Source organism: Spea bombifrons, chromosome 5 (genome assembly GCF_027358695.1).
Source record: "Spea bombifrons isolate aSpeBom1 chromosome 5, aSpeBom1.2.pri, whole genome shotgun sequence".
Taxonomy (NCBI): Eukaryota; Metazoa; Chordata; class Amphibia; order Anura; family Pelobatidae; genus Spea; species Spea bombifrons.
This window is the reverse complement of record NC_071091.1, coordinates 36,460,556-36,488,436: the sequence shown is the minus strand read 5'-3', so window position 1 is coordinate 36,488,436 and position 27,881 is coordinate 36,460,556. Positions and strand designations below refer to the sequence as shown.

General features: G+C 37.0%; 1 protein-coding gene across 3 annotated transcripts in view; it reads left to right on the top strand.

Annotated features, from left to right (window-relative positions):
* Positions 1-27,881, top strand: part of AMPH (amphiphysin) — an 87,809-nt gene that overhangs the window by 22,947 nt on the left and 36,981 nt on the right. For all 3 annotated transcript variants that reach the window (XM_053466124.1, XM_053466123.1, XM_053466122.1), the window contains exons 2-3: positions 11,583-11,663; positions 26,041-26,095. In XM_053466124.1, coding sequence (XP_053322099.1) covers positions 11,583-11,663; positions 26,041-26,095 — 136 coding nt within the window. The remainder of the gene's footprint in view (positions 1-11,582; positions 11,664-26,040; positions 26,096-27,881) is intronic.

Here is a 27,881-nt window from a genome sequence, read left to right as displayed (position 1 = left end):
TAGGCGTAGATAATAACAGAGTTTAAACTGCATCTGCCATACGTATATGATGTGTACATTGAGCTAGACAATTTACTAGCAATTTACTACCTTTCATCATAACACAATTAAGTGCAGTATTGGTATGTTTTTTGATATACTCACTATTACAACATATGCATTTTATTTTCTTAACTCAAAGTAAACATTAATTTAGGAAGGTGTAGTTCCTTATTTTTTTCATACAATTTGGAGTAATTTTGGGATACTTTTTACTATTTTATTCATTAGAGAAAGTGTTCTAATATGTATTATTGATACACTGGACCATTTGTCTTGGTATGGTTTATATATAGAGTTATGCATGTCAACAAATATCGTGCTAGATTCAATGCCGGAGATTATTCTTTTACAATTATTTGAGTGCTAATCCTACCATAAATTGCAATATATTTAGAAACAGATAATTGAAATAAGATATGAAATAACAAATAAAACATTTTTTGATTTAAATCAATTTTGTACAACTCCTCAATTTACACTTTTTAATAGTGTTTATATTTATAGCAATTGGTCCCAATACTTATTCACTTTGAAGTATAAGTATGCCAAGATTTTTTGACTTAGTAAGTGGCTATTTAAGAAACTGAGATGCATGTGTGGCTCTTAAGAAGCAGCAGCTGACTAAGGGATAATCCCCACTTATTGAGAAAAAGACTGTAATGGGGTCAAGGATTTTCTTAAAGTATCTGAGATCCAGCAGAGCTGTAAAAAGTCAAATGTGAGGAGGTAACTGATGTATTATAAATTAAAATATCGCCATAAATGAACTTAAAGAAGTTAAGGCAAGAAATATATAAGTATGCAGAATTCCAGTTATGTTACAATGTGCCTTAAATCTGTTTTACTTTGCCAGTGCATGATCATATTTTAATAAATAAAATAACAGTACCTTCACAAGAGAAGAGAGGGACTTCTGCCATACTGGTGAGAATTCAGAAGACGGCTACTAAAATGTTAAATGGTTTGCAGGATAAAAATAATTAGGAAAGACTTAGAGAACTCAATATGTATAGCTTGAAGGAAACAAGATAAAGAGGAGATGTGCTAGAAATATTTAAATACTTAAAGCACAAGAGGGAACTGTTAACTCAAGAGGCCATAATCTAAAACTTGAGGTTCAGAGGGTTAGACGTAATGTAAGGGAGTTTCATTTTACTGAGAGGGTGGTAGATAAATGCTACAGCCTCCCGTCAAAAGCGGTAGAGGCTAATGCAGTGACATAATTTATATATGCATGGGATAGACATAAAGCTATCCTGAATCCAAGACATTAAGGAGTTAGTGAGGGAGGGAGTAAATATGTATTTATGTATGTTAAGAGTGTAAGTGTGTATGTGTAAGAGGGAATGTGTGTTAGCATATGTGTGTATGTGTGTAAAAATATCTAATACTATGTATATTATTATCTGGGTGGTGGTGGAGGGAAATTGGTCTTGTCAGTAAGGTGCTAGCCCTCCCCTGGACAACACCAAGGACTGATTAGGGTCTAAGTCTCTATATTAGAAACAATTAGCACTTTTATAACTAAATGCAGTATCCCCGGTGCTTTTACATGTACAGACCTTTTACGGAATTGTTTTTAATCAAAGTTTGCCTAGTTCATACTTTGTTGGGGAGGCTTCGTTGACATGCGATATAAATACACAAGTGGTTGCCATAGAAAAACTGAAGAGCTTCCTAAATGTTTATCTGCTGTTTTTATATGATTACATCTTAAGAAAGATAAAAAAATAAATAAAACCAATTTACTTGTTTAAAGTACTAGAGTGCAATAGCCCATGAGAGTCTTGTCTTTGGTTACGTATTCATAAGGCTTTCAGGTGGAGACAGCTGAATTTTTGGCAGCAATAATATGTCATCCAGTATAAGCACATAAGTCACATTTATTAATCACGAAAATAACTGCATAACTCCAAGTAGTTCTGGTTTTCAATATTCATGTATTTTCAGGGACTGCCTTGAGCATTTGTGGGGACTGGGGATCATGGGCCAGTTGGGAAGGCTTTTCTTGTGTGGTAGGTGGGTGGCCAATGCTCCACCACTTCATGATCATATGAATGGAGTGAAGACAGCTAAGGGTACCAAGCTCTTGGGGCTTTTTCAAGAGCTTGGTATGCTAAATACAATTGATTTTATGCTAAGGTATTAGAGGAGTGGGCAATAACATATAGCCTGTATAAAATATTTGGTACCAACAAGTGGGGTTGATAATGTAAACCGATACCCATATATAAAATGACTAGATACAATTTTGTCCATCTTCCTGCATGTTTTATATTGAGCCCGCTATGCATGTGTGTCTGTGCTATGAAATATTGATGGGTGAAAAAAAAAGTACCCCCATTAGAAGGTGCTAGAATTAAAGTGTCCAATAACTTGAAAAGCATTATGAGATATAATTTTGGCATGCATTTTTTTAGCTTTTTTTTCAAACCCATCTTTCCTTTTCGGAGGTATTAATATTCACCTCATACAAGAGAACATATATTTAGTATTCCTGCAGAAGCACTTGTACTTCCCTAAAGAGTAATGTTCCCTAACAGTTTGGAACTAAATATCTTCATAAGCGTACAGAGACATTTTATCCGCAACCATAACTCCTGTGTTCCATTGGCACATTGCGTTCCTTAATCCAAGCTTAAGTTTAAAAGGCTAATTAATCATTAGAAAACCCTTTTACAATCAATGGATACAGAAATTGGCAGTTTTCATCTTCTGTTACTTTGGATGACAGAGTAACCTACTGGATGACATTAAACATATTGAAAACTGCACTCTATAAAATTACAATAGCGTAAAGCATAAGAAATTATTTTTAGTTACGCTTATCTGCTAGGTCCATGTGGCTTTAAGGAAAAGAAAAAACAGCAGTCACAGCAGAAAAATACTGTCAAGTCAACCCAAATGAAACATTAATGGTGTACAGTAACGGGGCAGTGATGTTCTTTATTCCACCCAAGTATATGAGACGCAAACTTGTAGTTTAGCAGAACAAGCAGTGTCTGCCTGCTTTGGCATTTACTGCCTGGCACCTATGTAAACGCATGTAATAGGATATAAACTGCAGGCCAAAAAAAGCAAAAGGGATTAACTTTTTTAATTTTAACATTTATGTAAAATGCACTAAAATTGCATTTCAAAGTTTTTTTCTGATACTTTACTGGGATTCAATATTTTGTATTGTTATTATTAGTAGTAGTATTATTATTGATATTATTTTCCACAGTAATTTACAATGGGTAAACAGGATATAACAAGCAGTACATCATCTGCAACATTTGGACTTACAGAAACAAAAGTAAATCATGAAAGTGGGGCGACGCATAGGGAAATCAAATCCCTGCTTTTACTATGGAGTGTAGAGGACCATGCCCTGCAAACTTGGTGAAAATGGCTGAGCTGGCCAAGCTACTACTGTAGAGTTACATGACCATACCTGGGAACTTCTGGGCTCCAGCTACCCGGAGCCTTCCCTTCCGGGACGTGGCCAGGACTGCTCACTGACGTCAGGGGGGCGGTCCTGTGTCGTCGGTGGGAGTTGGGGGCAGCGGGAAACACCCTCATTTAAAGGGGAAATGGGGGGGAGCGGGGCGTATCAAGACTCCGCTCGTGGGACCCAGAAGATTTGGGTCTTGACCCCGAGAACCGGAGAAGCACATGACCCAGGTGAACACTTGCTTTTTGGCAGTACACAGGAAGGAAAAGCTGGCTACGCTGGCTGGAGAAATTCACTTAGTTTCCATGGTGACTTAATGCCCAGGTTTCACCAAGCCTTGCTGTATATATAGAAGCCTGAAAAAAAAACCACAATAGCACTTTCCATCTCTTTGAGAGAAGATTTAAACTGTAGATCTCGAAAACCTCAAGGAGACATTTGATAATAGAATGAGGAGAACGAGAAGTCTAGAGAGGATTGTATTGATCATGTCACAGTATGAATATAATTAGATTTAAATTTAAGATTGTCTTTCAAAACATTGCCCTCTTCTTCTTATGGTGTCCACTGTGTGTTGGACCTTTTGAACCGTGTATGCATTGTTATTTCTTTGATAGACAAGCAGTTCTCGGGAGGACTGCTTTGTTGAAAAACAAACATGGGTCATTTTCTGCTGCATTGATGGAGAACAATTAAAAACAGCAAGAGGTCCCCTCAATTAAATTACCTAAATGTATAAAACCTAGTATCCTGTGGTGGCTACATATTCAACCTATATATATAGATATATATATATATAAGCAGTTATTTAAATACTGAATTACACCACCTGCTGCAATTGCTGCATTATTTGCCATGAATAAAAGATGAGAGTGATGACAAGTGCCGTATCCATGAATAACAATACTGTTTTAAACTACAAGAACACACCAGATAAATCAGTAGGAGTCTTGCACATACTAAATATTGATGAAGGTAAGCAGCCAATCCAACAAAGTGTCAGAAAAAGCAGAAAGACAGAAGTCTTGTAGGACCTCACATAGAGTATTGTGTACCAGTCTGGAGACTACATCTCCAGAAAGAGATCCATGTTTTGGGTACAGTTCAGTGGATGGCTACTAAAATGATCAAGAATGCGAATATGTATAGCAAAAAGCTGACAAAAAAGAGATGCGTGATAGAAAAATTTACATACATAAAGAACATTTAAGAAAGTACAGAGAGGAGGGGGGTATTCGAAAAGAGGAGAAATGTTAGAACAAGATGTCATAATCTAAAACCAAAGGGTCAGAGGCTTAGAAGTAACATAAGGATGTTTTACTTTACTTTAAAGTGGTAGATATGTGAACCAGCCTTCCAGCAGAGATGGAAGAAGCTAATACAATGAGGGATTTTAAACATGCATGGTATAGTCACATGGGTGTCCTGATTCTAAAATGAGACAAAGGACTGATTAAGGTCATTACATCAGGTAAACCAGGCAGACTAAATGGGCTGAATTATCTGCCGTCACATTTTATGTTTCTATATACTGTATTTATCGGCGTATAACACGCACTTTTTTAACTAAAATATGAAGCTGAAACCCTACCTGCGTGTTATACGCCGATAAATCCTAGAGCCAGTGGCGGAACTACCGGGGTCGCAACTGCGACCGGGCCCTGGAATTCTGCCAGTCAGGGGGGGCACAAGGGGTGCCGAGCGGTTGTTGAAGACGACCGCTCGGCAACTTTCGGGCCCCCCTGACTGACAGAAATCCAGGACTCCTCTGCTGGCGGCCGCCGCCGCCTGCCTCAGCCTCAGCCTCAGCCTCAGCCGCCTGCCTCAGCCTCAGCCGCCTGCCTCAGCCTCAGCCGCCTGCCTCAGCCTCAGCCGCCTGCCTCAGCCTCAGCCTCAGCCGCCGCCTGCCTCAGCGCTTCAACTCCTGTGTTGGAAGCGTGAGGCGTTTGTCTCGGGTGCCGGCGCTTCACGCACCCGAGACAAACGCCTCACGCTTCCAACACAGGAGTTGAAGGTAAGTGACCGGGGTGGGGTTAGGGAGAGAGAGGGGAGATCCTGAGAAGGGGGGTTAGGGAATGTGTGTCTGAGTGAGTGTGTCTGAGTGTGTGTGTCTGAGTGTGTTTGTGTGTGTCTCTGAGTCTGTTTGTGTCTTAGTGTGTGTCTTAGTGTGTGTCTATGTCTTAGTGTGTGTGTGTGTGTGTCAGTGTGTGTGTGTGTGTCAGTGTGTGTGTGTCTGAGTGTGTCTTACTGTGTGTGTGTCTGAGTGTGTGTGTCTTACTGTGTGTGTCTTAGCGTGTGTGTCTGAGTGTGAGTGTGTCTTACTGTGTGTGTGTCTGAGTGTGTGTGTATCTTACTGTGTGTGTCTTACTGTGTGTGTGTCTGAGTGTGTGTGTGTCTTACTGTGTGTGTCTTACTGTGTGTGTGTGTGTGTGTGTGTGGTTTCCCAGATAGCAGTGATTCTGATGAAGTTTTTTTTGTTCAGTTTTTTTGTTCAAAAATGGGGGTGCGTGTTATACACCAGTGCGTGTTATACGCCGATAAATACGGTATTCTATGATGCATGCTTTTGATTTTTTTTCAATGTATTTTAGCAGGAGACAAAAGGAGACTTTTGGGAAAAATGAATGATGTTATAGAAGAAGGGGCAAATAACATTATAACATCAAGGGAAGATGCTTCAAATATATTTATGGGGATCCCATAAAATACCCACCCAAGAATGCATTTGCCTCTGTATTTATTCATTTAGGGTTCATAAAAAGAGATCAATACATTTTTTTAATTGTAGGCAGTAATGGTCTCTAATTTGATTCTGGATATGTTCAAACATTTATTTATATTTAAAGGGACATTTGTGAAAAGTGTGTTTTTTCTAAATCATGGCAATTTAGTGTACTAATATGTTGCTGGGTTATTATATAGAACAATCTATGAATCACTGTTTAAATGGCATAATAGACCTAAAAAGATGTGCGCAACCGGTATTATGGGATATGCACCAAACAGTATTTTAAATAAAAATAAAAAATCAAAGTAGGTTGTTACTTTGATTCTGGTATTTTATAATAACCATACATATACAGAAATAATTCTTCATTTATATAAAATTAATTTCAGGAACATTTAATTGCCACTTGTCACAAAATCAAGCACTGATAGGTTGTTGCCATATAAACTGAAACACTCCTTAAAGGTTTATTGTTGGGATACGGATACAATGGTGTGATGTTTTGTTTAAGTGGAACCACATCTTTAAAAAGTAGGGCTATTACATTATCCTATAGGATAGGAACATTATCTTATTTTTTTGTTTGTCTTTGTTAATTGAGCTGGGGAGTACATCAAATAATTTTCCCAGGATGTGTTATTGGAATATATTCTACCAACCACACACTAGATTATTTTTCTCTATTCTTTGTTCATTATAAATGCAGATAATGAGGTGTTACAGCATCTCCAGCGTCTTTTTGTTTTAACACATAACAGTTAGATTGTTGTTTCTTCTAAGCATCCGTTAACATTAAGATGCTAATTTATTTTGATCAAAGATTCCTGTAGTTGAGTGTGATGAGGTGGAAACCAAATATAAAAGACTACTGAATTCTTGCTGGGTAAATGGCTGATTATCAACAATGCTGATCTTTAACTATCTTCCTTGTTATTCACTGTTCATAAAAGAGTTTATTATATAAGAGTATCTATATTTAGTAAATTGGTAAATCATAGATCCAGTAACTAAATCTACTGGTTTAACCTTTGTAGCAATGTTATTGCTGTATTTGGTGTTTTGATATTTTTTTTTAAGTCCAAGAAACTCCAGGAAACTATATAAAATGTAAATTCTCCATGTTCTTAAATATTGACTGAATAATTACAAGCACTTCATAATATTGTCTGCATCAAGAGGTATTGTTTAGTCCAAGAATGTGTTTTTGTGGTACTTGGCAACAACAAGGCATTCTAATCCAACTCTTCTGCATTTCCCAATAAAAAATACATTACGATTACAAATGTACATCAAGCACATTACATGTAAATTAAAAAAAAAAACAAAAGAAGAGAACAATCAAAACACTAGAGCACATTCTATATATATATATATATATATATATCATGAGAAGTAATATTCTTTGGGTGTTTCAGCATTTCTACTTTATTGATCCCTATCTCTGTATCAAGAAGATATTATTACCGTAATTTAATATAAGACCATAGCAAAGTTTGGTTTGGGTATTTATTACGTACAGATTGTGAGGGAGTTTTTTTCTAAACTAAACATTGTGGTTACTTCAACATCTACACAATTCTGCAGTGGCAATTAGAAAATGACATGGCACCCTACAAATACAACCATACACGAGAATTTGCCAGATTGCTCTAAGTAGCTCCAGCTGTGATAGCTGACCGTTGGACCTCTGGGGCAGTCCATTTACAGAAAAGTTCCTTCAATGGTTTCGCTCAGTTCTCACCGCTTTTCTTATCCAGCTATGACTAACCCTATCTGTCTGTCTGTGCATAGCTTTCATAAGAAAAAGGAGTAGAACAGGTACCTGGAAAACAAAGTCCTGTATATGTAGGACACCAGCAGCAAATGTAGAATTTGTAGAAAAATGTATTAAAATCATGCATACAGAAAATGGAATCTTTCTAAGTGGTTCCTATGGAAGCCATTGCAAGAATTGAAGCATATGATTAATTCTCAAATCAGAATATAATACAGATATAATACATACAAAAAGCGTTCGCAACCGATGGTCAGACCCCAAACTTTACTTTACCTTTTGTAAGATATCATGTTATGCTGGATATTCTACCAGTCTAAAGCAATGGGTGTAGTTTTTAAGTTGGGCACATTATAAAGATTCATAAGATTCATGAGAACTTGGGTAGAAAGGGACATAATACCATAACTCATCATCTTCTTTTTTTTCATGGCAGTGACATTTTTCAGGCACTGTCCCGCTATCTCACGAAACACCCCAACCGTTCTACTTTGGGAGAGAGCAGAGATCTTGGCCTAGTTGAGCAGAGCCTCTGATCTCCCTAACTGGCTAAGCAAGCTGCGACCCAGCAGCACTGATGGCAAGTCACCCTACCGCTAGCCTGTCTCCAACCATTTCCCACCTCTAACCACCTCCTATTTTGTTAGCCCAACATTTTGTTGGGTATGCATTAAGAGGTGTATCATTCTGATTAGAGCCCTATGTTTACAAGTGTTGTACGTCTAGTTTTTTTTTTTTTTAATACAACTAAATAATATAAATAGAGTTCTATTCCTGATCTGAGGCGTTTTCCCTAGACGATCAGGAACGTGGAGTAGCTATGCAGGACAGCTGAGAAATCCTCAAAATCAGGACTTTATTGAGAACACTGGGACACTTGAATGGTTTGGTGTTCTGCTTTGAACACCTCAAATGTTGGGGTGTTGATACAATGTCAAATCATCAAATCATGCACATTAACAGCAGGAATGTGCTGCAGTGTACTCAGTGGCACATTATTTAAATATATACAGTATATATATATATATATATATATATATATATATATATATTGCATGTCACAATCAAACTTTGTAGAATTCTATATTGTACAGCGCTTTTCCAAAATAACAAATATGTTTTAATGGAGGCATTTTGGAATGGAACAAGGGGTACCATTAGTGGTGTGAATAGGTTTCTAAGAGGCAGAAAATTGTGGAAAGTGGAAATTCTATTTTTCTGTTCAAAAAGGGAACAGAAAATGTAGACCTTATTGCATAAATCTTAAAAAATGTTAAAGAAAATAAATAGAATCAATAAGCGCAGTGTCTTGGTTTATATTTTCTGCAATGTTAATGCCCTTGGATTGGAAGATATCTTAAAATAGATCTAAAGAACAAATATAATTAAATATAAATTAATTTCTAGAAGAATGTTATGTCCCTTGCCATATATGATTGTCTGGCAGCATTGCAAGTTTTTTATTTACCGTACTTTTGAACCTCAGCAAACAGACCTTTCATAATACAATTGAGTTAGGTCACTGCAGTATGTAGTAAATTAAATATAATTTTGACCACATTGTGAGGAGTTCAAAATAAATTACTTTTGAGGTTATTTATTACTGTATTTTGCTACATAAAAAAGCAATTAGATATTCATTTTCATGTCATGTAATGCAGTGTTGTTTCTGTACAAGTAAAACACGGTATTTTTAAATGCTTTAAACAACAAATAATGTTTTTTTTTAAAGTAAAAATCACAGAAAGATCTTGCGTTATTTGTACGTAATAAGTATTTAAGGTAAATCTGACAGACCATTTAAATAACTCCCAGAACTTGTAGCCACTAACCTAGATGATTCTGGCAGTAATTGTCACAGAGCACCAAGACACAATTTACTTAATTAAAATAATGTTCTTGTTCTAGATTTTAAATAAGAGAGTATGTTACAGATAAATCATCCCCCAAAAAATGGCCATTCTTAAGTGCTGAGTTTAGAGCAATTAGGAGAAACATTGTAAATCCTATCTTTCTTGCAATTCTTCCGAAAAATGTCTCAGAAATTTGTGTTAATTGCACACAGCGGTTCTCAAAGGTCTACTCATAAAGACGTATTGGATCTGCATTTGCAATGTGATCATTTTAAACTACATTGTGGTATTGTAATATATATGTGTATATATTATATTTATATTTCAAAGCATTTTGATAACTTTAATAGACCTTTATTAGAAAATGCAGTTGTCATCGCTACAATTAAAAGGTTAAGTCTCAGAGTTGAATGTGTTCATGTTCTCCGGGGACACATTATTATACAGTATAGTGACATTATAACTTAGTAGGGGGTCAACATTTCTTTGTAATGAACCGCTAACAACACGTACTGCAGAGCAGTTTTAATTTCTTGCCTTAATACTTTATAAGATGCTATAGTCATGTGTCTGACATTTGCAAGCACGTTTTCAAAATAAGGGATTTAAAAAAAAAATGTCAGGATATGACCAAATGATATACCGGAGCCAGTATGGTCCCTAGCCATGAGTTTGAAGGCGTTATGGTTAATTTCTGCATTAAGTCCTTACTCATATAAATCAAATAATAAGCTAACGTCTGGAACCCTGCCTTTTATGCAGTGTGTTGATCTGGCTTTTCTGACATTTCCTCAATAAAGAAGGATTTTATATGCTTCTGAATGAATCAGTTTAATCCAAGTAAATATTTGAAAATATCAAAACAATATTGTGACTCATATATGCATGCACTTTAATGTGACCATTTACTAACCCGTTCCCTGGTTGGTGTAGGAAGATGTACAATAATTAAACATGATGAATAATTCTAAATTACTAGGCATAATCAACACATTGAGATCACCATGTACAAAAATAGGATGCATTAACACCAGCTGAGTATGGTGTGAACGTGCGGGGAGATCTCATTCCCTGTCACTGATTTAACTAACAGACTATAGAGGTTTGTTCACTGAAACCAGCCATGAAAATAATATGTAGAAAAAATACAGGATTGTTCATAAGAACTAGATGTAATGTACTATTGACTCTCAGCATTTGCTGTCTATATTGTCATAAACACAGAGAGAGGACAAACCTTGCAATACCTAAGGCAGATTTAAGTATTTTAATTAGCATGACATAGTATCTTTCTGAAGCAGAATTAAGATAAACTAAACAACCCAATAAGGGTTAAATAGTAATTATATTAATAATAATAAAAAAAATAATTAAACAACGACCAGTTCTCAAAATGTACTATATACACAGTCACCAAGTGTAACATTATTGTGTACTTTTTAAATAGATTCATGGTTGACATGAATGAACACATGAGGATAATATGCATAAAGGTAGGCACAACAGTGTGGGCATAATCAACGGTGGTCAGAGCTACCATTAAGTCTCTTCTCTATGACTCCTGTGGTAACCCTAGAAGAAATGTTCCTCTAGGCCTCTCGTATAGAGGCCTCCTGAATATGAGATATGGTTGCGTAGAGGACTTTACTGGTGTAAACTGCTTATAAGTGGACCCTTTTTAGGCTTAATTTTGTAATATTATAAATGTTTTCTGTGTAGCTAATGGGTCATTTTTTTTTCATGTTTTAGGTCCTTCAAAAATTAGGAAAAGCAGATGAAACAAAAGACGAACAATTTGTGGAATATGTGACGAATTTCAAAAGGCAGGAGGTAAGTTAGTGTTCAGTTAGTGTTCTGCATGTACTCTTAGGTGAGGGCAAATGGTTTCGGAAGAAGTGTGTACTTGCAACTGGCTTTACCAATGCCATTGGTCATGCATACCCATTAGGTAACCCATCATAAATGTTTATATAGAAACCCAGGAAATACAGAACGCATTTGAAGTTCAAAAAAAGGATGTTTTTTCTTATTTTTTCTCTTTACATCCATATACAAAACTGTAGTAATAATAATAATAATGCTGTTGGTTTTTCAGTTTATCATAATTATACCAGCTCCTAAAGTTGTTGCTTACATGACACTTGTGATGTAGGTCAACCATACACTGGTTGTTATTATAATTGCGTTATTGGGGTGCCCATTAAATATCAGGCTTATATAATGACTTCATACAAATACCGAGCAGAGCTTTGGTTATATCCTGTTTATGTTTATCCCGTAAAATGTGTTTAAATGCATACTTCATTGATCTCTATTCAGCAATAGTATGGAAAATGTTTTCCTACAGAACTTGCTTAGCTAATCAATGTTTTGACATTTTAATAATACCCTGTTCCAAGTTATGCTCCTTTACAACTATAAGAACACGGTTGAGATGTGTCTATATATTCAGCACAGCACATTTTTTACACAGATTTTCTGCTGAAAAGGAATGTATCTACATCATTTTTGGGGATTAAAATGCATTGCGTGGCTTTTACTGCATTTGTACATTCTTACCAGATTGCAACCTGATTTCAAGTGCTTGCAAATCCTTGAACTAAATACTCTCCCTTAATTTTTCTTTCAACTTTTTGCATGAACACTTGCAAAAATGTTTTTCTAAAATACAAAACAAATAAAACCCAAAACACTGATCATAGGTGAAAATTGCACGGAATGCCATCCAAAAAAACGAGTGGAAATTAGATCGGCGTTAGCATAATCCATGCCCGTTGTTTTTTGCAAGTTGCTTGTGTCTATCATGAAAAATCTAGATTTGTTCATTGTGCATTTTGTAAAATAAAAGTGTATATTTCTTTTCCACACTTCAGTCTCTCTGTAAATTTAATGAAAATCTAAAACCAAATTAAAATCTATGATTTTAAATATACTATGACTTAAATATCATGTGACACAAAAGCAGACCCTAATACGCTGTTGCTATAGAAACTGATTAAAACGTCTTTTTTGTTTCAAACACAAATTTTCCAATTGTCAAACAGCCAGTTTCTTTAATCTCTACTGCAGAGACAAAATATCCTATAGTCAGCTTATTGCTTAATGTATTATCAGCAGAATGCAACTACCTTCTCAAGGTCAAGAGCATATCAAAACAACATCATGAAGGGCAGGTCCTTATAGATGTTATTCTAATTATTTAAATTATTCAGATTTAAAGGTTTTATTCTATATTTCAAACAATATTTACCAATTAATTTATATTCCTTAAATGAATATAAAAATGGTCCTGCTTCTCATTACTTTATTTAAAGTCTATGTAATCGTGATATGTGTATTATTATTTTTTTTTAAGTGGCTGATTTGATATTGAGCTCTAGTATTTTCCAGATGTAACCACAATGAACCAATTTCGTCTGAACCAAACACACAGACGGATTAATTTAGTTGAATATGAAGAACATTTCCCCCCCCAAAAAAACAAACACAAATTTTCTGCCAGTGCTCTAGTCTAATTGTAATCAATAAGACTATCTTCTGTGAATACACGCAGGGGGTCTTATTCTGCCTCACTGACAAAGCTGTGAGATATGGGTTCCTGAGACCAACTGCTAAGTCTGTATTGACCAGTACTCACACAATGAAAGTTCAGCAGACAGTGTCAGTAAAGGATCTCAGTTAAGTTTTAATCTTCACCGATTTATTTCATTTCACTTTATTACACATATTAATGAATAGCCATAAGTGACATTTATTATAATTTAAAAAATCAATTAATACATCACATTCTATTATAATTTAAAAAATCAATTAATGCATCACATTCTAAAACAATAATGATTTAATTAATAATTTATTTCGGTAATGGCGGTAATACACTCTGGTGGATTTGTTTTTCTTCCGTATCTTTAGTCTTCTTCCCGTCTATCCTTTGTCTTGAGGTGTGGAGGCAAACTTGATTTTCACTTACCTTTTAGATCGTTCTTAACCGCATGTGTTCTTTTACCCCTATACATTGGGAGGATCGTGTCACGATCTCCTGAAATACAAGCGGAACCGTCTAAGTTTTTTTTCAACACATCTTTATTAAATTGCACACGGAGACTCAGAAACACACGAAACGCGGCAGCTTGAAAGAAGAAATTTGGACAGTGCGCGATGACGCATATTACACGCGAAAAACGTGATGACGCGCACGGCATGAGACGCAATTACCGGAAGAGTGATGGACAACGCGGGATGACATACTACGGAAATAACTATAAAAACAACACGAAAACAGAAGGAAACCACGTACCGGACAGAGCATACTTCTACTGAGGAAGCCAAGTCGGCGAAACGCGTTTGGAAGGATCTGCAAGGACTGATCTTAACTTTGCCTATATTCCACCATTGGTGGTTTTTCTATTTTTACGCTTTATGCACCTTGGATACATGGACCAAATGTGAGTTACATCTTGCTGGTCAATTGACTCTTTACCTGCATATTGCACTTCTTTTATTTTGTTTTATATATATTTTAATATTAAAGACATTATTATATTTCACTTTAACTGTTTTTCTCCCTTATATGTATCTGCGCCCCACACTTCTTTTGTTTGGTGGTATTTCTACACTTTGAGGAAGAGTGTTCTTTTGTGGGTAGCTGCGGTCCTATTTGGGGAATAATACAATCTATATATATTTTTGTCACTTATTCACTTTAACACATAACACGTGATTTTAGGTTTTTCTCATTTCTTTGTAAGTTTTAATCTTCAGGCTGAGAATCCTTGTAAATATGTACAGATATGCAGGTGAAAAGACAGTAGTTCTTGCTAACAAATCACATAAAATGGCTGCTAACAGACAGTATAATGAACAGCACCAGAATGAACCGGAAAGGGGAGGGGTTAGCTGAATACAACCTGACTAAGGGAGCCCAGCAGGGACAAATAACATAATAGCCAGTAGCAAACAGCATATAAATCAAAATACTAAATAAACCATGAGTCATGAGACATGACAGGTCTCATTAGCATACCTGGGAACTCTCCAGCTTTGGCCTGGAGCTGCTTGACATGCTCTACTCCACACTCATTTCCACTTTAAATGGGGTTGTTTCCCGCAATGTCAGCGGGAAGGCCCACTGACGGCAGTGGGAATGCCCCTGACTTCAGCAGGACTGCCGTCGGTGGGCAGTCCTGACCGCATCCCGCATGGGTAGGCTTTGGGTAGCTTGGCTCTCAATCTCCATTCCAGTTCATCTCAGAGGTGTTCGAGGGGGTTGAGGTCGGGGCTGTGTGTGGGCCAGTCAAGCCCTGACCTCAACTCCATCAAACACCTTTGGAATCAACTGAAAAGGAGATTGCGAGCCAGGCCTTCTTGTCCAACATCAGTGCCTGACCTCATAGATGCTCTACTCGATGAATGGACAAAAAGTCACATAGAAACAGTATAAAATCTTGCCTTGTCAGAAGAATGGAAGCTGTTGTAGCTACAAAGGGGGGCAACTACACATTAATGTCTATATATTCAGAATGCAATGTTAGAAAAGTCCCTGTTGGTAGAATGGTCAGGTGTCCCAATACTTTTGTCCGTACAGTGTATATTGTGGTGACTATACTGGCAAAAAGAGTATGTTTGTTGAAACATATCTCAGGAATGATACAGATCGTGGGCAGAGATAGGTGGCAGATACATAGCTAGATTCTCCTGCATTCCTTCTGTGCAGTTGTAAGTTGAATATGAAAAGTGTTAATTTAAATGGAGCACTCAACTTTCATACTCATGCAGTGTGCATCACTTGTGATGATTATTGACCATCCATATGCCATTGCAGATTTTGTTGATACTGTAAAATGTGTGAATTGTTGAGTATAATAATTCTATCCATTTTATTTACCTTATTGAACTAATACACCTAAGACTTTGTGCATTTCAAAATCGTACTGTACCTCATTAAACTACTATGCAACATTATCAGTCATTTGCTTCTACCAAAAATTGTATTTTTAATTGCCAGTATTATGAAGATGTATTCTTACTATTGGCTAATGTGCATATAATAGCTGGAGTGTCCCTTTTTTGTGCCATTTCATATTGATCTCTCTGGGTGTACATCTTTCTTGCTCCTATAAATATCTATGTATAGTGCCTGCACAAATGTACCCAGCCCTGACCTACTCTCTTTCCTATGCCCTAACATTAATTATTTAATATGTTTTAGATTGCAGGCTGTTGAGGAAGAATTAAAATAACATCAGACATTTGTTTGATAGTAAATTTCTGATTTTATGGAATCCCAATGGTTAAGCAGTATTAAAGATGGGTAAATAAAATGTGTTTTTACCCACAATACAGTTTTTTCAAAGCATAATTTTTTTTGCATTGGTTTATCGCTCTGTTTTTAATATTTTAGCATATTCATGCTTATGGTTTATAAAAAATGTCCAAGATCTACAGTATTAACATCGAAGATCTACACTATTAACATATACACATTGCTGCAATTAATCTTAAAGGAGATATTAGCAGAGGAAGATACACAGAAATTGACCATTTGACCGTAAACCATTTGGCCCATCTAGTCTGCCTGTTTTTTCCTGTTTTAAATACTTGCCCCAGTATACCCCTTCTTTCAACTTAAAGATCAGTGGAAAACACTATATGGCTCCTAAATCCCTGAAAACATTACTGGGTATTACTGCCCATCTAAAGCCTAGTCAGTAAAGAGACGGTTAGTGTAAGAAGCTGGATAGTTAAAACTAAGATACATTTACTTTGTTGACCTGAAGCAGTAGTCAATAATTCACTAGTTTTAAATTGCTTGCGGCGATGCCATGTTGATGTGATTTGAGTCACCATTGATTAAGCAGGTTGGGCATTGAATTTGATTCTGGCAAACATTGCAGCATTAATATTGAGTTGCTTTTGACATGAATTTTTATAAAAACACACAATAACAGACTTCATTTCAATATTAGTAGTTCTCTCTGGTGTTTACTCTCTCTCTTCAAGGCAAAAATAATTTAAATCTGTAATATAGAAAATAAAAAATTTTGACTGACGTGGATAAAATTTCCATGTAGGCAACAACATATCAATAATAGATTTTCAGATGGCGATTCCTAGTGGCATAGTGAAAATACTCATATGTTTAGCATTTCAATTAAGTGTAAACTTATGTTGCTTCAACAGAAACTCACAGGCCCAGTTTGTGTGGTACTTCAGAAATGAAATTAATCTGGCACAAAAATTCTTATTAATTGCTATATTCATGTTCATTTTTACCTCAGATAATTATAAAGTCAGCTGACATTACTTCATTCTTAAAAAAAATATTTCCCTTATGATACTTGAAAAACATTATTCGCAATTATTAAGTAAAATTAGCACTGTCAAAGCTTTTACCATATATATATAAATAATCATCTGGATGTTAATCTTGTTTAGTGACAACCTATCTACATGTAGTACACTAATATGCAATTATTTATGTAAACTTGTCACATGTAGCTGTATAACAGTTATATATTGGGCTATTAAAGGTGCTGTTCCACAGACAAAACATTAATTGAGCTCCCTGGTATGTTGAGCGAATAAACCTTGACAGATCTGCTATTCCCTTCTTTCATCTGAAGGTTTAATTGCATAAAAACAACACTGACACATTTAAGATGTGTTTTCTATGGCAACAACTCCGTTGCTACAGTGTCTGTAACAAAAATGTGACTAAAATAAAATTCTACTTGATTTAGTATGTATGTTTGGGCATTAAACAGTGCTAGGAATGAAATTGTTAATGTTGGAATTGTTAGTCAGCAGAGTAGGTGGAACAGCACCTTTAACATATATCACTTTTGTTGCAAACTGCAGGTGTAGGCACAAATGATCATAGCGGTTATGAGTACAAATTAGATGTCCAATATATCCATAATGTTATTTTGGTTCCTATGGAAACAAGTTATTGCAATTTCTGAGTTAATGGTCTACATCTGCTTGAACTATACGTTTGGTAATATGTGACTTCAGCTTCAATCCATCTACTACATACAGTGCTGTCCATAGAGGACTTTGGAATTTATTCACTAAAGAGAATGTTTTCTGGGGAGTTTGCAGGTGACCTGTGGCTTTAACTCCCTCACTTCAATGTTCATTATGAAGGGCCAACACTAGCAAGTTCCTCGGAGCGAAGGGCTGAGCTGGTCCTGTATAATGCATAACTTAACTCGTGAGGAGACTTTGGAGAAGTCTTGCTGATTTAATTACACACTATACAGAGCCAACCAAGCTCTTCCTGCGGCAAAAGCTCACTGAGGTTGGACCATCATAGTGTATAGTGAAACCAAGGAGCTGAAACCACAGCTGGTTTTCTACATGACGTAGAGATTTTAATATGAATGGTAGATAAGAATCAGTTGGACCGTCTATTCAGGATTTCCTACCTTATGATCCAACTAGGATGCTTTATACATATCTCAGGAATTGTTAATTACTTTTACTGAATTACCGTGAAAAGAAAAATGTTATGTTCATGCCAATGCAGAATTTTTCATATAGTCTTTCTTATTTAATATATACTCGCATTATTGTACTAAAATATTGGAACAAATAAAAGACGCATGATCCTACTGGGAAGTTGTGGGCGGTAGTGCTGACGTTGGTGGGCAATCCCGCTGATATTGTGGGCGGCCCCGCATTACCAGCGACATTGTTGGAAACACCCCCTGTTTAAATGGTCGGGGAGTGTCCAGACCCCACTCTCGTGGAGAATTCAGGTGTCGACCAGAAAAGCAGCAAAACATAGAGTTCCCAGGTATGCGTATGATGCAGATAACATAAATTGGTGGTATTTGTCCTGCTGATCATACTTGGGAACTGCTTCCCCCTGCCTCCAGGTCACTTTCTGCTTTCTCTTTCTGACCATACCCTACATCTACATGCAGCTAAGCCGGCTCCCACATGAAACCACTTCCCTAGAAGAGGGAAAGCTCCTGATATACTACCCCCAGGCATGCAGATAAGCTTCATATTTTGTGTTATCAAGACTTACTATGATACTCATAAATTGCTGGTTGTCATCTGGAGTTGGTGGGTAAAAGGCTCCCTCCCAAGGCCTCTGGGTTACTTTCTTCAGTCTTAGGATAAGACAGGCAATGTTTGGCTATGCTACCTAAGTACTACATATGAACTTACTACAGGGCTCGACAAATCGCCAGGTCACCATGGCGACTCAGAATTTTGTCCAGGCGCCTAGATGTTTGTCAGCCTGTGATCGCGGGGGGCGCTGCTGCCAGGGCCGGCCCTATAATGGGGCAGACTGGGACAATTGCCCCAGGCGGCACTTTAGAAGGGGCGGCACTTTGCCGCCCCAAGCGCATTTTTTTTTTTTTTTTTGAAGCGGAGGAGAGAGAGAGGGGCGCCGAGTGGTTTTCGCTTACCCGCTTGGCGCCCCTCTCTCTCTTTCCTCTGCGGCGAGTCTCCCTGTTCAGTCCCGGTGCCGGCTTGTAATGCAGAGCGCCGGAAGTGACGTCAATTTCCGGCGCTCAGCATTACAAGCCGGCACCGTGGCAGAGCAGGGAGACTCGCCGCAGGACTCTTTAAAGGTAAGCACCGGGGCGTCGGTGAAGTTTAAAATGCCGCCCCCCCCCGGCGTCGGCGGGGGGGGGCGGCATTTTAAACTTCGCCCCAGGCGACGTTAAGTCTTCGGCCGGCCCTGGCTGCTGCTGTCTGCCCAGGAGTCTGGGCAGACAGCACAGCCACTCAGAGCCCTCCCCCAAGCCTAAGATCACTCCACAGAGTGATTCTGTAGGCTGAAACCGTGATTGCATGAAAACCTGCAATCGTGTTTTCAGCTGCCACAGGCTGCTTCAGGAAAGGGGGTTGAGTGTTGATTGGGTCCCCACACAAGTGTGGGGACCTGACACAACACCCCCCTGCTGCCTGATCGCTCCATGAGAGCGAAAGTGCAGCGTTAACCCCTTAAATGCAGCGATCGCTGCATTTAGGGGTTAATTCCCGTTTTGTACGGGGCTCTGCTGCTGGTGGTCTGCCTGGAAGCCCAGGCAGGCCAGCAACAGCACAAACGAGCCCCCACAAGCCCTGTGATAACTCCTGTAGGTATGGAAGCCTACAGCAGTCATCAGAGACTCCCCCCTGCAATGGCTGGTCTATAGACCAGCAATTGCGTCCCAGCTGCCAGAGGCAGCTTCAGGGACAGGGGAGAGGGTTCTTTGGAGACCAGCCCCAACACCCTCCTGCTGCCTGATCACTCCATGAGGGCGACAGCGCAGCGTTAACCCCTTCAATTCCACAATTGTGTATAAACACATTCGTGGCATTGCAGGGGTTAACATTTGTCCCCACAAGCTTGTGGGGACTAAATATCAGTCAATGCTGTGCTCCAATGGAACATCAGCATTGAAAGCGTTAAAAAAAACAAAAAAAAAAAAACAACAAAAACCAGCACTGACCTGAAAGTCCAGGGTGCTTCCAGGTCAAATGCTGTGATTTTAGTAAGCGGGCTGATAATGATCAGATCACTCCTAACCAACTGTTAGTTTAAAAAAAATCCTGGCTCCTAACTTTTTTAGCTGGCGCCTAGATTCACAACAAATTTGTCAAGCCCTGACTTACTAAGTACTTTAATACGCATTCATCACCAGCGAGGCTGTAGAGAAGTACGAATTTATCTCAACAGACACTATAGCTCCAGTGCGGCCCCCTCAATTTGAGCCATAGTGCATATGATGGCAAGAGTGTACCTTTAATATGAATATTTCTATTTGTCAGTGCTCAGATATGTTTTGTTTTGAAGAAATGCAAATGTGATACAGCAATGGACAGCTGAGCATCTGGCTACTCCATCTATTTATACATTGAAATTAACACATTTTTTTCATATTACCAGTGAAAGAGAATGCATTAAATACACACCCAGACATGGAATACATCTGAACATCGTTAATCCTAGGTTTAAATTGGTTTAAAATGGTTTACTAGTAACACATACAGTATGTTCCAATATCTGTGCATTAAAATCCATAATAGTGATGATGTGACTTCTTTCGGTGCTGTGCCCGTACACCTTGCACATGCAAAGTGGCAGTGATGGAGCATCTATATGCATGGGATGCCTCTTGCAACACTTACAATCCACAGGGCACTGATTAAGGCACTTTCACTTGTCTATGACACCAGAATAAAAAACAGGACCATTGAATGAAATACATAGACATAGTTGGTCCCCATTTGGCATAACAGCTTCCACTATTCTGGGAGGCTTTCCACAAGATTTTGGAGTGTTTGTGTGCTAATTTTTGCCCATTCATCCAGTATAGCATTTGTGAGGTCAGGCACTGATGCTGGCTCGCAATTCCAATTCATCCCAATGGTGTTTGATGGAGTTGAGGTCAGGGCTCTTTGCGGGCCAATCAAGTTCTTCCAGACCAAACTCATCCAACTATGTCTTTATGGACCTTGCTTTGTGCACTGAGACACAGTAATGCTGAATAGAAAAGGGTCTTCCTCAAACTGTTCCCAAACAGTTGGAAGCATAGCACATTTCCACTGCACCACTGTGTGCTTTACACCACTCAGTGCAATGCTTGGCATTCTACTTGGTGATGTGAAGCTTGCATGCAGCTTTTCAACCATGGAAACCCATTCCATGAAGCTCCCACTGCAAAGTTTTTGTGTTGATATTAATGCCAGTGGAAGTTTCAAACTCTTCAGCCTCTGGCATCTGCAGAACATTGGTGACTTTTACGCACCATGCGTCCCAGCACTTGGTGACCCTGCTCTGTGACTTTACGTGGTCTTCTGCTTTGTGGCTGAGTTGCTGCTGTTCCTAAACGCTTCCACTTTCCAAGTTGACATCCTGTCACATTACCTCACTTAAATTCACTGAGGTCTTCAGAATGACCCATTTTTTTCACAAATTTTTATAAATGCAGACTGCATGGTAAGGTGCTTGTTTTTATATATCTGTGGCAATCGGTCTGATTGAAACACCTGAATTCAATAATTAAGAGGTGTGTGCTGATACTTTTGTCCATATAGTGTATAACTATATTAGGAACATTAGGAGCCTTGACCTCAACATCATCGAGTCTGTCTGGGATTACATGAAGAAAGAGAAGCAACTGAGATTGTATGTTATATCTTTGTGTTCTATATAATCCCTATAAAACTTGATTACCCTGATTAAAGTCCATGGTAAAGTAATGCAAACAGGCCAGAGTATTACAGTGGACCTACTTTTTAAGATACTGATCCACCCTTCCTTCTGTATTTAACACTTTAACAACCAAATACAGAATTATAAATCTTTTTATTAGCATTGTTTAATGCCTAAACCTGTAATAAGATAACATTTCCCCAATTCATATTTTTACAGGGAATGCAAAGTTGAAAACAATAATGTTTATATTCAATGAGGGGTTGCAGAATTGTATAAAACAAGTGTTTACTTACCTGGTGGTGCTAACTTGCACCTGCCCTCTGGTCCGCTTATAAGTGCATAAGCTGTTCCTCGACAATACAGGAGCCGGACGTGTCCAAAAAAACATGCCTGGCTTCTCATTATGTGCAATGGATACATTAGTGAATTTACTTGTAATTCACTCCCCATACATTACCCAATGCCTAAGAACTGCTATATGGACTATTTGGGTTTTTTGTATTATAAAACTTATAGTTTCTGAAATATCTGTATAAAATTACCTTTAAATACAACAGACACATAATTGGGGAATATTGCCAACAAATAAAGAGGCTGGATTTTTTATTGACTTTCCTGTAGTACACCCATCTGACTTTAGCAATACATAAATTACCGGTATATGCAAGAGTACAGCCTTAGGTTTCATTTTCCTCTAAGACCATAATTTTCTTGAATTCAGCAACTGAAAGAATCAAGACTCAAATTAATTTCTAACCATTAAGTTATGTAACTGGATTTTTAAATAAATCAATAAATTAAACCATTCTTGTCCCTATGATGCATTATTTTGCATAACCAAGAGTCCTTGCTAAATATTTAAATCTATACTTTGAGACTATTGAAATTATCCACAATATGGATGTTAAATAGTAACTAATAATAATAAAAAAAACTATCACATTTGAGGGCTAAATAAATTCTATAATTAGTTGTTTTATATAAGTAATGGTTGACCATTATTTCATGTTCCCACAATCAAATATCCTTGCAATATGAGCCTAGATACTACAGTAATATGCATTAGTGGAATGTGTTTGTCTTTTTGGTAGTGTTGAATTAGTTATAATTGGATTGTCCTCTGCAGTCAACCAATTTGTATAGATTTTTTCCTTTTATTAACTAACCTTCATTTCTTTGCTCTTGCAAAGTGTTACTAAAAGAACTCTCAATATATAATATATACACTTTCTGCCTGCTCTTGAATACTCAAATTATGTTATCCATCAGCATATGAAATGATATCATCTCAAGGTGTTTTGAAGGTCATTTTGGTGATATTAGATGCATGTAATATATATATTTATACACAGTAGCGCAGTATATTACATTACCTTTATTTATAGAGCGCCAGCAGGTGCTATGGCAGTATTACAATAGGGAGTGAGTGAAAACCAACAAGAACAATACAATTGATAATGTAAGTATTTTTGGCTTACTTGTTGGTTATATGTCTATAAATCGAGCTATAGTGCATTAAAAGAAAAAGAGCACATTTGGTAAAGATGCTTCCGTTATTGACTGGTGGATAATTGATTTCAAACTTTTAAAGACTATTTAGATCCTTCTTTGGGCCTATTATAAGAAACCAAGATAGTTTTGAAAGCTTTAAAGTGATTATACTTAACCTAACTAATTTTACCAACAGGTTTACCAAATTTATTGTATGGTTATATGACACTTTGCTTTACACTATACCATATGCCAGATCTCTGTGGGAAAGTTAAAGGTATCTACCAGGTTGGTTTGTCAAAACTGGTTTGTGCAAAGATTTGACTTTTGTCATTGAGCTTACACTTCACAGGAAATACCCGTAAAATAAACAATAAAAATCAAATAACAAACACTAAACATCTCCCTGATACTCTTCTTATGCTCATGTAAATTACAAAACAAAGTAAGCTGAAGTATTGCTTTGTTAGGGTGTCGTCTGCGAGGTAGCATTTGTGATTTAGACTTGCGTCATACATTGTTGTTCCAATGTGGACCATACACATTATTGAAAGTCAGACTTCAGATAAATAATAAGGTTTTAGACTTTTAAATAGGGTTCATATGCAATAAACTGGAAATTAAGATATTTGTTTTTATCATGACTGTGGCTCTAAGATAAAACTATGAAAAAAATATCAAAATAAGAATTTATTTATCGTATCCCTCTCTGACTTAAAAGTGTAAAGAATCTTCTTCAATTAAGGGAAGCAGTAGGATCTTTCATGACCACAACATAAACAAAGTAGAATTAAGATAATATGGGCTTATAGGCTTCCAAAAGTCCCATAAATGTTCTTAGTATTACTATAACAGTTCAGTGCTATAATTGTTTTTATTCGGCATAACATAGTTATTTACAAGTGATGAATCTCCGGATGGTAATTAAACAAGTTATAGTAATGTGTTAGTTCACCAGTTCCAGTCACGGCTTTCTGCCAAGTTCGTCTAAAGAAGCTCGGTATACTTGGCAGGCAATACTGTCATTAATTTAGATCAATAATTTACATCCCATAGTGTTTGGGAGATAATAAATCCCCTTATATAACATTACTAATGCACCAATTCAAGCAAGCTGACTCAAAGGTTGCACAGAACTATTTAGGGATCCTTTAGTGTTATCCAACTATTAAAAAGGATGGATGTAAGTTACAGGAAAAGCCTAGGCTAGGATAAGGGCCCTACAGATTGTTCATTACTATAGCTATAGTATTTGAGGTTTGCATATCACTAAAAAAGCAATGATGTTTCACTTATCTGTCCTCGTTTTATACAAGAAACTTCAGTTTCGTCATAGAAAATGTACAGTGGAGTCCATTTGTTATGGACGGCAGTTGACTCTACTCCATTTGAAGTGTTATTAAAACAACTCCCAATATATAATATATACACTTTCTGTCTGCCTATTGTTAGGAGAGCTACAAATGAGTTTTCTGTACTTCCAAGTACACTCACTGCATTAGTTGAGGCAAGATAAGGGGGAAAATAGACTAAAGTCTCATTTTCTAGAAAATGCTCCATTTTACATGGGGTAAAATCCCCTTATTGTAATGAAGCCACATTTTCTGCTTAAGTATTTATATTCACTTTGTTCTCTTGAGCATGTTTTTAATATATTTTACCTTCTCACTGCTCAGTGAAGCTACATTGGTGATTTACTTTATGGCGGTAGGGTGCTGTTCTAAGGAAATAACTTAAAATATATGGCAACACTCAGCTAATATGTGCATTAAAATTCATCTGATGGCCGGAGTGTACCTTAAAAGTAACTGTCTAATGTACAACTGACCTAAATCTAACCAAAGACACTTGGTACCTTGTTACAGGGGCACATTTTGGAGCCCAGTCAATCAAACTGAATTTTATTGAAGTTAGTTAAGAATTTTTGTAGAGGTGCACCAGAACAGTTCTCCTGGAGGACATTGAGTTGACCTAGCTAATTTACTCTAATTATATTAAATTCATTGGTAAGTAATTATCAAAGTTTGTTGTTCTGTGGAAAGCTACCAACAGGGGTTTGGAGAAGTGCACCCAAAGGTTTCATATCTCCTTATGAGTGATACTCCACCTGAATCGGCAGTGACATTAATATGTGTGACCTTCTTTGATACAGACCTTTTGGGTTATTCATGTGAACAATTTCCACTTAATAATAACTTTTATACCTCATAAGACAGTTCCAAAGAGCTTAAGTCAGTAAGTGTGAAATATTAACAAAGATAAAAATGTCAAATTTGTTGTTTGAATCAATCCATTAAAAGATGGAGCTGCAATAGAATAGAAAAACACTAAATCCTTAGGTGGCATTTCAGTCTCTGCTGGCCTTTCATCAAAGCCTTGTTCAAAAGAAATGTGCAGACTTGCTGGATACCATTGAATAGAACTGTCTGGGCTTTATATTTATATAAAAGTACATAAACCATGGCTTAGTATGTTCACATTATTAGTTATTTTGGTCAATCTTTATTAAATTTCAAACATTCTTTGTGACCTTTAATATATCTTGTTTTTCAGGCGGAGGGTACCAAACTACAGAGAGAGTTGAGAGCATATTTGGCTGCTATAAAAGGTATGTTGAGATCATAAATGTATTTTCTTTCAAGTATACTCTTTTGTTCAGTTGACATTTACATTAGAAATCTTGCACGCACACATAAAAAACATTTTGATTTGGCCTAGAACTTGTGGCATAAGGCAAATGAAAGCATCCAGAAATCATCGAAGTAAGCATGACAGCTTGTTCTTTGCTGTTAACTGTACAAAATAATCTGTTTACCTAAGCAACATCACCAAGATTAGTAGGAGAATTAGCAAACTCAACAATACATTAGGCGACTCACAATTTCAAGCAAGTATATGGTGTTGGTTGATCAATTTTTGTTGGATAAACAATTGATTTTTCATCAATTTGTCAACATTAGCATAACAATTTAAAACGTATTATTCAGAGTATCTATAAAAATTTTGTACATCCTTAATGCAACACAGCACACAATGTTCTGCTGGTTTGTGAGAAACTTTGTTTCGCAACTTAAAATTTTCAATTAATATTAGCAACTGAGTAGCAATTTCTAAATTTGCTGGAAATTTTACTATAGTAACTAATGAAAAACAAATTAAAATCCATATGCTCTGTACAGCCCAAGCCCCCATTGCAGTGAAGGTCCCCGCAACCATACCCACATGACAACATAGCAAAGAATATCACTTTCTTTTACTTTTGTAAAATACATGACTGTTTCCTTAAATGCACGGCCTGCATTTATGGCAACCACTGATTTCGAAAGCTTCTTGATTGCCAGGCTCCAGTAAAAATGTTCTTAGAGAGGATATACTCAAGCTGTTCATTGGCTTCATCCCCTCGTATATTTGTGAGAATCAATTGTGAACTAAAAAGCTGCCAAGCTAATGTTGGTATCTAATATTGTTTTATCTCTGACTAGAGACATTATGCCCTAGACTTAGTATTGAATGCCAGTGTTCAGAATTTTTGAAAGGGTCACTCCAGCTGAGCCAGCTCTAGAGTTGACTGTAGTAAGTAAGTGTATCTCATTGTAGAAAATGTGTTCACCCGAATAGCTTGGGGTTGGGGAAAAGGGCAGATCCATTTGGGGATTCTTAAGAATCTGTCAATGCATTTGCAAAGGAGAAAACACATTAATTGAAAGGGACCTTTAACTTTTATTTTTATACAGAACCAACACTGACCTATTAAGGTTATATTTCTAAAGGCTGATGTAGCACTACATCTGACGGTTGTCAAACCATGCATATTCCTTGCTATACCTCAAGGTTTAACAAAAAAAAACCTGCAATAATATTTGTTTTCCTAATTGTTTTCTGTAGTTTTTTTGTTGGCTTACCCACTGAGGCAAAAGTTAATTTCAGCTTGTTAAGAAAACAAAGCGTAGCAGATTTTTCATAGTATTCTTTTGTCTGTTGGTTTCATCACAGAACAATGAAAAGTTGAGTTTTTTTCCAGTTACATATGGCAGTAGCCTATGATTGCCTGTTTTTGTGTCACATGACAAATTAAACATTCCCTGACAAATGATGAAGCGAACAAAATGTACCATGATTAAAAAGCCTTTCTGGAAAGAATCTGGACAGCCAACAGTTATAAAAAATGCTAAAACTTAGAAGAGCAGTTGGAAGATCACCTGTAAAATAACATTAACTTGCTTCCCTTCTTTATTTGAATGATTATGCCTTTCATATACTGTATACTGTTATATGAGACTCTTGCATAACGCAACTGAGCTTCTGTTGGAGTTGCCCAAAATTGCAAAAATCCTTATAAGGAATACTCATGGATAATGTATTGTACTCTACAATAGAGCACTGCGTGGGACGGC